The sequence below is a fragment of the Lolium perenne genome, chromosome 4 (genome assembly GCF_019359855.2).
Source record: "Lolium perenne isolate Kyuss_39 chromosome 4, Kyuss_2.0, whole genome shotgun sequence".
NCBI classification, from domain to species: domain Eukaryota; kingdom Viridiplantae; phylum Streptophyta; class Magnoliopsida; order Poales; family Poaceae; genus Lolium; species Lolium perenne.
The window spans coordinates 336,710,444-336,722,217 of NC_067247.2; the positions used below are offsets into that span (position 1 = coordinate 336,710,444).

General features: G+C 43.6%; 1 protein-coding gene across 1 annotated transcript; it reads left to right on the plus strand.

Moving 5' to 3' along the window:
• Positions 1 to 957: 957 nt before the first annotated feature.
• On the plus strand, positions 958 to 8,809 carry LOC127296562 (pre-mRNA-processing factor 39-1). The gene is made up of 14 exons (XM_051326680.2): positions 958 to 1,117; positions 1,199 to 1,604; positions 1,697 to 1,803; positions 2,558 to 2,787; positions 3,389 to 3,556; positions 3,844 to 4,204; positions 4,705 to 4,848; positions 5,443 to 5,595; positions 5,687 to 5,803; positions 6,237 to 6,314; positions 6,427 to 6,582; positions 6,755 to 7,018; positions 7,537 to 7,641; positions 8,241 to 8,809. Exons 2-14 carry the CDS (start codon positions 1,241 to 1,243, stop codon positions 8,394 to 8,396), a joined length of 2,403 nt encoding a protein of 800 aa, XP_051182640.1. The 5' UTR covers positions 958 to 1,117; positions 1,199 to 1,240; the 3' UTR covers positions 8,397 to 8,809.
• The last annotated feature ends 2,965 nt before the right edge of the window (positions 8,810 to 11,774 follow it).

An 11,774-nucleotide genomic window follows, 5' to 3' on the forward strand; every position in this document is an offset into this window, starting at 1 on the left:
AAAGCGAGGCGGGGAGTGGCAGGGCCGACGCGTCAGCGACTCATTCAAGTTTGGACCTAACCGTCGCCTACCTCGCGGCGGAAGTTATTCGCGCGCAGTGAAACACGACGACATCTTTGCCTTGATGGCGACGGAGGGGCAGGCGAGACGTCTCGTCGGTGCTGCGCAGCCTCCACGCGTCGCTGACGTTCGCACGCCACCGCGCGTTCCAGCGCTTTCTTCCCAACGCCGGCGTCTATAAAAGGCCCTCCCGACTCAATGGCAGCCATCACAGCCGCCGGTATCCCTTTCTCTGCCACAAGCATAGCCCCTCGTCGCTCCACCGCCGTCTCCTCCACCACCAATGCGCAATGATGAACCGCCCCGGTGATGGCCAGTTCCCTCCATCGTCGTCTCCTCCACCCCCACCTCCACCACCGGATTCGCAGTTCGACATCGACGCTGTCGAACGCATCGCCGGGCGGTCAGTAGGCTAGGTTTAGATGAAATCTAGCCGTTTTCATTCAAACTTTGTAATATATAATCAAATTTGAATGAAAACCTTTATTTTCGTGCACCAATATTCATTTTGGGAGAGCGTTTTGGGGACGCGACTGGGGAGCGACATCCCCAAACGCGGCACGAACAAAATACATCCCAAACACTCGATCCGGCACGCTTTGAGGGGCGATTTAGAGGGCGCGACTGAAGATGCTCTTTTAGAAACTTAAAACCACTCTATTACCAAACAGGAGGCCGCCTCATTAAAAAAACTTCCCAGCCCCACTTAGCAGGGAAAAAAGCTTCACGAATGAAGTGGCCGGGTCGTCGCATCACGTTAGGACTTGCGTTTTCCGAGCTTACGCAAAACGGGCCGCCACTCGCAGCAATTTGGGCCGTATCGCAACTCAGCGTTGGACACGGAGTTGCCCGGTCACGCACGAGCGCTCTACTTGTCTGTAGAAGGCCCACCTATCCGCGCCTCCACCACCACCACCGCCACTCGGATCCAACCCTAACCCTCTCCAACTCGCCGGCGCCCAACCCCCGACCCCGCTCGCCGGCGCCCAACCCCCGACCCCGCTCGCCGGCGCTCCCCGTCCTCAACCTCGCGCCGCCGCTCGTCGTCCACTCGCCGGTGCGTGCCACTTGCTCGCCGCAGATCCACATGCCTACTTCTCCCACGCGTTAATCCCGCCTCTCGCTCCCGTTCTTCCAGGGCTCGGCAGGTCGACCCCACCGCTCCTGCAATTCGCGCGCAATGGAGCAGGACCAGAGCGTTGCCGCTCCAGAATCTGCAAATCCAGAGGCCGGCGCCGCGGCCTCCTCCGTCGCGCCTGCTCTCGATTCGGCAACCGCTGGCGCTGGCGCTGACGCTGACGCGAGCGTTTACAGCCAGAACTCGGCGACTGCGAACCCTGACGCGACCGTCGGCGTCCAGTATCCAGACTCGGCGTACAATGGAGCTCAGGGGGCTGACGGATCTGCGTATCCAACCGAGCACGCCTCCCTGAACGGGACCGCTGGCCAGGAGGCGAGTTACCAGGCCGCGGGAGCTGCGGAGAATGGTGCCGCCACTGACGAGATGGCCGAGCCGATGGTTCCCGAGCAATCCTACGAGGATGGTAATTGCTGCTGGGACTACAGCTTCCTTTATTATATATCTGGTTTCTGTCCCTGCTGTTTTGTTGTTAATATGTTGCGTACGTTTATGCAGCTGTAGCTTCAGCAGAGGAGGCTAGGTTGTGGGAGGTTGTTACCGCAGATTGCTTAGACTTCAATGCTTGGATTGCACTTATTGAGGAGACAGAGAGAATTGCCGGGGTAAAATTCAGATTTTCGCCTTCCCATACAATGCAGTGAATCAATTATTCTCTTTTTGTTCAAATTTTTATGCAAATGCTCCGTTTCTCTTCAGCTTGTCATTTTAGTTCTTGTTATACGTGCGATATATATTTCTTCTGTTATACTGGATTCATATATAATTAGAAGACCACAAAGTTATGTGAATCTTTGTTATGCCATGGATAGTGACAAAATTTGCATTCTTGCCTTCCCATACAATCCAGTGAATCCATTGTTCTCTTTTTGTGCAAATTGCTATGCAGAATACTCTGTTTTTCTTCAGCGTATCATTTTTTTTGTTATATACATGCAATAGATATTTCTTTTGTTATACTGGATTCATATATAATTAGACGACCACAAAGTTATGTGAATCTTTGTTATGCCATGGATAGTCACTTGCTTCATGGTTTCTGTTAGCATATCAATTAGCAGCCAAAAAGGGCTGCCAGGTATATATTTTCTCCTCTTAATGTTGGATCTCAGTATATGCTTGCTAGTAGATTTCATAAGCCTTGTTCCCTGTAGCTGTATCGAAGGTTTTGGTAGTCTTCTTGAAGCTTATCATTGTATTACCGTAGTCTGTCAATCTTTGATTTTTGTGTTTCGGTAAGTGACTAAGTGTACTAAATATAAATTTAATCTATGTTAAGCAATAAATAGAATGTAATTTTTTATGATAAATTGATAATTACTTTCAGCTAATGCAATATTTCTGTATATTCCTGCTCAGGGCAATATTTTGAAAATACGCAAAGTGTATGACGCATTCCTTGCGGAGTTCCCTCTATGCTTTGGGTATTGGAAGAAATATGCAGATCACGAAGGCCATCTTGATGGCGTCAGTAAAGTTATAGAGGTTTATGAACGGGCAGTTCTTGCAGTTACTTATTCAGTGGACATTTGGGTTAACTATTGTCTGTTTGCAATTTCGACATACGACGACCCAGATATCATCAGAAGGTACATACACTGACTATTTTCATGATTTTTTTAACCTTTTGCAGCTTTAGTTTGTGTCCAATTTATTTTTAATGATTGCGTTAATATGTTATCTGTATACTGGAGTGCCTAATGAGAAGTGCTTTTATAATATCTCAGCACCTTACAGGAAGGCCTGATAAAATGCTGTATAATATCTTAGCACTGTGTATCTTCAGTCCATTTGGTAGTGTAGGCCATTTAAAGAGTGCATGTGTTTAAATCTGTATGTGCCTACGTGGTAGCGTTATATTGGACTTCACGCATGTCTCACAGTTGCAATGACCATTTCTTTCTGCATAAAATGCTCTATTTGTTTGGCCTTCTTGGATCCAAGACAGCTGTAATCTCTGTAGGTGTTTTCTTACTAACGCATTTAATAATGCATGAGCTAATTGGTTCGTTTTGAGATAAACATGTTGTGCGCAAGTTAGAACATGTCTATCAAGAAAAATGTGTCCCTCTTTGGATCTAATGTAGCTAGCACTGTTTGATCCTGCAAGACAATCATTCACTGACCGTTTCTTGAATTTTCTAGTAATGTTTGTATCACTAGCTTAACTAATTGTTTGTTTTTCCACAGACTGTTTGAGCGGGGTCTGGCCTATGTTGGATCAGATTTTCGTTCCAATACTTTGTGGGATGAGTACATCAAGTATGAAGAATCACTTCAGGCATGGAGTCATCTGGCTGTGATATATACAAGAATACTAGAACATCCTGTACAACAGCTTGATCGGTACTTTAATTGGTGAGTTCATTGGCATTGTTTGTATATTTTAGTATTCAAGTATGTTTTCGGGATTGTCACCTTTTAGTGTACACTACCATTACTATTCTAAGTGCTACTAGTTAATCTTATTAACTGGTTAGGGGATTAATAAGAATATAACAAACACATCAATTGGCGTGGTATTTCTTAATCCATCTAGGATTCTAATTTTGCAATTTTTACTGAGAACATAACTATATAACAATAGTACAGAAAATAAATATGTAAAATCTTGTGATTCTAATTTTTATCGTTATTTTGCTCAGCTTGAAGGAGTTAACCACGACACGGAACCTATCAGAAATACTTACTGCTGAGGAAACTTCCATATATGGTCTTACTGTTGAGAACAGAGCTCAGGCCCTTGATGGGGAGGCACATCAGAATGATGTAGATAAAACTGCCGAACCTGAAATTTCATGTTCAACAGAAGCAGAGGACAAGGCAAAATATGTTTCTGTTAGAGAAGAGATGTATAAGAAGGCTAAAGAGTATGAATCAAAGATTATTGTTTTTGAGCAAGCTATTAGAAGACCATACTTTCACGTCAGGCCTCTTGACAAACCAGAACTTGAAAATTGGCACAGCTATCTTGATTTCATCGAGAGTGAAGAAGACATTAATAAGGTATGCTTTTGCAATTCCGACACTTAGTCACCTTTTCGTTTAGTAGATTTCATGCATTGCTTGCTACCTTATAACTTACAATCTAGTCTTATTGGGCTCCATTCTATGCTTACGGCTAGTATTTGGACGAAGCTTCCTTTGTAATGGGATATTGAATTGAGGATAGAGCGTGGACATAATGTTTGGTTTCGATGAGGCTAAGTACTCCAAACTTTCATTTGTCAGTGGCCGTTCTGGGTTAATGATATTTGGTACAAAATATCAGTTGTTTGAATTTTGAATCTCATATATGCAGGTATTTGCTTTATGCTCACCTTCTTAACCATCTATCTATCGAGCAAGGATGGTCCCTCCTTTCTTTTGGAGGGGCCAACCTAATCAGCTAATGGAGTAACTTGTGAACTTCTCTTTTTTGTTGTCAATATCATAATTCGTAATTCGCTTTGTATTCATTTTGTCTCGTCATGCCTGTTTTCTGATGGTAAACTATACCGTTTCAGGTTATCAAGCTGTATGAAAGATGTGTTATTGCGTGTGCTAGCTATTCAGAATTCTGGATCCGCTATGTTCAATGCATGGAGGATAGACAAAGCCTAGAACTAGCTAACAATGCTCTTGCTCGTGCCACTCATGTGTTTGTCAAGGTATTATATACATTATGATCTATACTCAATAATATTCTATTGTTACTCTTTAATTACCCCTGTTACCCTGTTCCTTATCATACACATCAACCAGCTCATCAGCATGGATCCAAATGGCATAATTTTTCACTGTCACATAACATATTGGTTCTGCGTTTTTAAGATCGAAGCTTTATGATTTGACTTTCTTGATTTTCCATGTTTGTTGAGAAAAAGAAAGGGAAATTTGTACAATACCTTAAGTACTTTAGTTTATTGGTTTTTTAAATATAATGTATACACTATCCTAATAAGTTCACTAATGCTGTACTTATTTGAGCAGACTTGCCTTTTGAAATCTTGTTTGATATTGATGTGTTGATAACTCAATTTAAAAAATCAAAAGCTTTGCCATGATTAGTACTAGCAGCAGTTTTGCCATTAGAAATCTTTTTTCAGATTTTTGTTTGCATTGGAGCCTGGAAGTAATGTGTAATTTGATGATAATGAGTGTATTTTCTGCGCTTACTGCTGCATAACTTTGTATATAGGTTATAATATAATCTATCTTCATTTCCTGACAGCTACATTCTATTTCTTTATTACTTGTAACAGAAGCAGACAGAGATCCATCTGTTTAGTGCAAGATTCAAGGAGCTAAATGGCGATAGTGCTGGAGCACGTGCAGAATATCAGCACCTTCACTCAGAGTTATATCCTGGCTTCCTCGAAGCCATTGTGAAGCATGCCAATATGGAGCACCGGCTGGTATATCCCCACCTCTTCAAACAAAAAGTGGTCTTGTTGCTTTTTTTTTTCAGTGTTCAAGAGTTCATTGTTTCCTCTTATTTCCACGCAGGGAGATAAAGAATCTGCTTGCCTAGTTTATGAGAAAGCCATAGCTGTTGAAAAGGAAAAGGAGCAGAGCCAGCTTTTGCCAACATTGCTGATTCAGTACTCACGTTTCTTGTACATGGTGGGTGTTTCATCGAAAGACTAGGATCATGTTTGTATAACTAGTAATTTTATATACCTGTCTAAAATTTGCCATTTGAACATGTGACATTGTTGATTGAACATGCATATTGGAAAGACCAGTGCTTTTGTGCAGTTTAAGTGTGCTCATACCAATTAAAAGAACAAGTCCCTCAGTCCCGTAAAGGATGTCTTAGATTTCTATAAATTCGGATGTATATACATCCGAATTTCCTTTACGGGACTGAGGGAGTACTTCATTTGGCATATGCTGAACAATCTAAAGACTCCAATTTGTCTTTGAGCTAGGAATCACATTTCTTTAATCAAAATGAGTAGCTGGTTGAAGTCGTTTCCTTTTTCCTTTTTTATCTTCTCTTCTATATATTTTTGTTTTGGTTTAGGAAATTTGATGTATTCTGCAAAATGTGTAGGTCCGTGACTTCGAAAAGGCAAAGGACATCTCATCTGGACTGCACGGGCTAGTTAACATGACTAAATCAATTCTTGAGGTTATTGCTTATGAAATCTATCTGAATTGTTTCATTTAGCCACCTTTATTTTTCTTGTATACCATCTTTGATCCAATCTAATTTGGCCACTGTTTATTTTATTTTTCTGCAGGCTGTCATCTTTCTTGAGTCGGTCTTTCCATCTGAAAAGCGCATTGATTTCTTAGATTCACTGGTAGAGAAGTTCCTTACACCTGAGCCAACTCCAACTCAAGGAGAGTTGGCAAGTTTAAGCGACAAAGAAGAAATATCTTCCATATTCTTAGAGGTATGCTTAAAGAGAACAATAATATGTACTTCAGATACTTAAATGAGTATCTGTTTCATCTTACACGTGTGAGTCGTGGGCAGAAGATAAATTTATACGACTTTTGCCTAACAGTTCTATGTAACGTAACCATCCTTACAGCTTTACTGATACATTTGCAAATTGCTTACAGTTTCTGGATACCTTTGGAGATGCACAGTCAATCAAGAAGGCTACAACTCGGCATACTGTTCTTTTCTCACGGAAAAGGAGCATTCTGCCATCAAAGAAACGGAAAGCAGACGATGCTGCCATGTCTGACAGAGAAAAAATGGCCAAAACTGGAGATGGCGCCCAACCATTCACGGGAACTGATCCTAATGCTCATAATCCTCCAGTTTGGCCTGCAACTTCTGAATCATCAGCGCAGCAATGGGGGGCTGCTTATCCACCGCAGGTTGGTTATTACTTACATGTTTTACTATTTTATGCATTCTTTTGTGAACGTATTTGGATAATGGGGTTGAAAATTAAATAAATCAAACAGGGAGGAAGAAGAAAAATGGGTCATTGTTGTTGTTTTGCCTGGGCTAGAACTTAGAACCGCTAGATCTTTCAGGTCATGGATCATAGCGGTTATTTTTCTTGTTTTTTTTTTTTTTCTTGTTTTTTTTTTTTTTTTTTGCTTTTAGGTCAATCTTTCCCCAAACATGCAGCTAAAATAATGTTCTTCATGTTGTCGGTCAACATTAGAAGATGTTGATTTTGTCAACTTCTTCCCATCACTTGCTTCTTTTGTTTAAACATATGATTTGCTTCTCATTCCTATGCTACTTCTTTTTACCGCGTCTTGGAATTCTCATGATCCTGGAATCCTCAATAAAACAAAGAGATTTAGATCTCATTGTACTACTTCTGTGACCTATAGTTTTTACTGTTTCTGTAGTGTTATACTTAACTATATGTGTTGGACAGGCCACTTATCCTGCATATGGAGCGTATGACTACAGCCATCAAATGCCCCAATCTGCTCCTCAAGCGGCAGCTTATGGTGCCTATCCTTCTACATACCCACCTCAGGTACCGAATCTTCTTTCCTCCAACATTCGCAAAATACTTCTGGAAATTAAGGTCATATTTAGTCATACATACAGTTTTTTCTAGAAACATTTACATGCACCTGTATTTATGCACATGGTTGGTTGAGAATTGAATTATTTTATTATTTTGGAAGTTAATCCTGTAGAAGATTCCTTCCACATTCTACCGCCTCATTCAGTGCAAACAGACGAAGTAGTACATGAACCTATTATCAACTGACAGCAACTTATGCGTTGTGTTGCATAATCACCTCAAGTTGGTTGTTTGGAACCATTTATTCACTTTTTTTTAAGTGCGAGGTAGTTGTCTACCTAGAATAACCAAATTTGCTACACTAGCTGTAGTTTCTGTTATATGCAGATTGTTCAATGTCATAGAGTGTTTTTCTCCACTATCCTATGTAATGGTTTTCATTACTTTATTTGTTTGGACTTGCTGATATTTGACTATAATTCACCATTTCCTCTTGCACCTTAATACTCATTTGTCCAGTGAGCTTTCCATATTCTCTCTACTACTATTTTTTTAATCTGCCGTAAGAAATCCAACTGATGAATGTCATGGTGAAAATATTGTAGGCGTACCCGCAGCAAAGCTATGCACAACCTGCAGCAATGCCAGTGGCAGCACCAGTAGCCGCACCAGCACCGACACCGGCACCAGTAGCTGCTTACCCTCAGCAACCTGCGGCAGCTCCTCAGCCATACTACGGCGCCGCTGCCACATATTACTGATTTGTTGATTGATGCATCGGGTGCTTCATCGAGTTCGACTATCACTCTGCAGTCTAATTAGCATGTTTTGCCAGTACCAGGCCAAAGGAATCGCGAGGCCCATTCTGTTTCCGGGATACCCCTCGCAGGGATACTATATGCAACTCGTCCTTATCCAGATGATACTTTTAAGCAGTGTAGTGAGGATCAGCGCAGGAGTACAAATCTAAGAGTTGTATATGGGTTTATCTATTGCTAGCAGTGTTTTGGCTACTGGATTCCAATTTCCAAATGGAGCAGTATATTATTTTAGCCTGGTTCTTGTCTTCATGTTTCTAAGAATTCTTCTTGTATCACAGTTGCTGGTATAGGAATATTATTTTACCTGCGGACGCAATGATGGGCGTTGGCACAATGAGATGATTTGCGATCAATCCTGCGTTTGCCTTTTTATATTACTCCGTGCAATTTTTCTTTTTACTCTGGCCAAGCGCACCTCTATCGCTGAAACGCAGCGTTTGCTACCTCATGGATCAAATGAGTGGTAACAGATAATACTGTATTAAACATCAGAGTTGTACTTACTGTAACATTTCATACGTAGTGACGCCACCGGCAGAATCTGCACGGGATAGAGGTATTAGAGCATCCCCACTCGTTGGCGCTCCCCACGCCCAAATCCGGCGAAATTTTCGTCCGGATTGGATGAAGTTTTGGCGTGGGGAGCGCCGAAGTTCCAGCCGTCCCCCCGGCAGGAAACCCCCAACCTCGACCATTTGACATATTTCAAACAAATTCAACATAAAATTTAACAAGTTCGGCAAACAAGAGGACGAAAATTGCTGAAACAAATTCGGCGATAACAAAGATAATGTTTAACAAGTGCTGAAACAAATGAAGCACACAAATTTCACAATTTTTCAAACAAATTAAGACAGACTAGTTGGCGTCGGCGTTGGCGTTGCCTCGGAGCCTCCATATGTGCTCCACCAGATCATCTTGCAAGAAATGGTGCATTGTAGAGTCTCGAATCTCCTGGCGCATAGCAATGAAGGCGGCCCATGATGGAGGCACTTGGTGATTAGGCTGTGCAAGAGGACCTCTCTCTCATATGGTGCTTCTTGCTCACCAGGAGGAACCGGATGCTTTCGCTCATCTTCAATAATCATGTTGTGTAGGCACACACACAGCAGTTCATCACCTCCCACATCTGATCTTTGGACCAAGTCATAGCGGGAACCGGACGACAGCAAATCTCTGCATGTAGGACACCAAATGCTCGCTCGACGTCTTTTCGGCAAGCTTCTTGTTTCTTGACAAACTCGCAAAGTTTGGGGGTGCTAGGGTTGGAGATCGTCTTCACAAATGTTGCCCACTTTGGATAGATACCGTCTGCAAGGTAGTATCCTTTGTTGTAGTGCCGACCATTGATCACATAGTCCACCGGGGGAGCATGACCCTCAACAAGCTTGGAAAAGACCGGGGAGCAGTTTAGGACGTTGATGTCATTGTTGGATCCAGGCATACCAAAGAAAGAGTGCCAAATCCAAAGATCATGGGTAGCCACTGCTTCAAGTATCACAAAGGCAGCCTTTTTTGTGACCCTTGTACATTCCCCGCCACGCAAACGGACAGTTCTTCCATTGCCAATGCATGCAGTCAATGCTTCCAAGCATCCCTGGAAAACCTCTAGCTTCATTTGTTGCAAGGATCCTCCGAGTGTCTTCGACAAGGGTGATCTCAAGAAATAGTCCCCGAACATCGCTATGACGGCCCCGCAGAACCGGTAGAAACAATCAAGGGCGGTGGACTCCGCCATCCGAAGATAGTCATCTGCAGATCACCGGGAGCTCCATACGCCGCATCCTCATAGCCACCGTGCACTTCGCAGTGACGAAAATCCAACCAAACCAGTGCAATCCGCCTTGCATCCGAAGTAGGGATCAAAGTGGCGGATGGCATACACAATTTGCGAAATAGCTTTGCTCATCCCGAAACGACGCCGGAAAACAGTCTCACCGTGCAATGGATTGTCGGCGAAGTAGTCGGCGTACAACATGCAGTAGCCCTCCATTCGCTGTCTCGGCTTGCACTTCCGGCGACCTCGTGCCGACCCACCACGCCGACGAGTTGCCAGTCCGGCGTACATGCTTGCCAAGCAACCAAGGATCATCATGTGCTCCTCGTCTTGGGCGGCTGCTGCCATCTCTTCTTGCATAAGCTCGACGAACATCTGCTCCTCCTCTTCGTCCGAGTCCATGGCCGGCGAGGCAAATGGACGAACACCTGACGGGCGTGGTCGAGGCAACCCGAGCCGCGAGCGACGACGAGCAAGCAGGCCGGAAAACAGGCCGGCGGAAGAGCAGCCAGATAGGCCGTCGTCCAAACACGGCGGAATATAGGCAGGTGGGGAAGGAGTGGCGGCGCAATCTGGGCAACAAGCCGGCGGGGTGGTGCCGGCGGCGAGAGAGATACGAGGGGTGGGGGAGAATTTGAGCGACGTGGCGGTGGGGTTCGTGCGTCGAGTCACCGACAGATCGGGCCCTTCCCCGCTTTTCACTCGTCCGGAGTCCCCGAGAGCTCCCCGGGGGGCCGGGGGGGGCGTGGGATCGCCGGATGAATTTAGGCCCAAATCCGGACGAAAACGAGGAACCGGGGGCGCGACTGGGCCGAATTTCGCCGTCCGGATGGAAAAAACGCTCGCCGGGGGCCTCCTCGGGGGGACGAGTGGAGATGCTCTTACTAGCTGGCCAAGAGCCCAAGACCCAATCCCCCTGGCTAGCTCTCCTTTTTCATTTCTAGGCTTTTCCATGCATGACTATAAAGCCCAACGACAAGCTCAATAATATACAACTACAAGCCCAGCTACAAGTTAACAGACATTATATATCATATTTAAAAATTACACACATATATGTAGATGTAGAAGTGTAATTGCACATATATGCGTAGAGTAATTACATATGGAATTTTTATAAGTGTAATTGTACGCATGCGCAATTACACATCTATGTGTACATATAAAAGTTTTTATAGATGCAATTGGACATATATACGCAATTGCACATTTGTATGTAATTGGATATGCTAAAGCTCAGCATCAATTACTTACAAAACCAGGTCGATGCAAAACTTCTACGATCTAACATGGTATAAAAAATCAACAATCAGTGTGACCCTTGTTCAAAAAATAGCCTAATTATTGACATGCAACCTGACGGCACAAAAATGAACCGATCACCAAGATAAAATTCAGAAACTAGACATCAAGTAAAAGAACTCCATACAGCCCTAAATACCTGTCGCGGGTTCAATAATCGGAGTATGAGGTAAGTATTTAAGGCTGGAAGAAGTACGACAAATACACTCTTTCTACAACCTAGCAGCCCTTATAAAAAC

What these genes read in the sequence shown, in the direction of transcription:
- LOC127296562 (XM_051326680.2), top strand. Translation starts at nt 1,241, where the DNA reads ATGGAGCAGGACCAGAGCGTTGCCGCTCCAGAATCTGCAAATCCAGAG. An exon ending in TGACTAAATCAATTCTTGAG is followed by an intron (nt 6,315 to 6,426) that starts GTTATTGCTTAT and finishes ATTTTTCTGCAG; the next exon opens with GCTGTCATCTTTCTTGAGTC. An exon ending in CTTCTACATACCCACCTCAG is followed by an intron (nt 7,642 to 8,240) that starts GTACCGAATCTT and finishes AAAATATTGTAG; the next exon opens with GCGTACCCGCAGCAAAGCTA.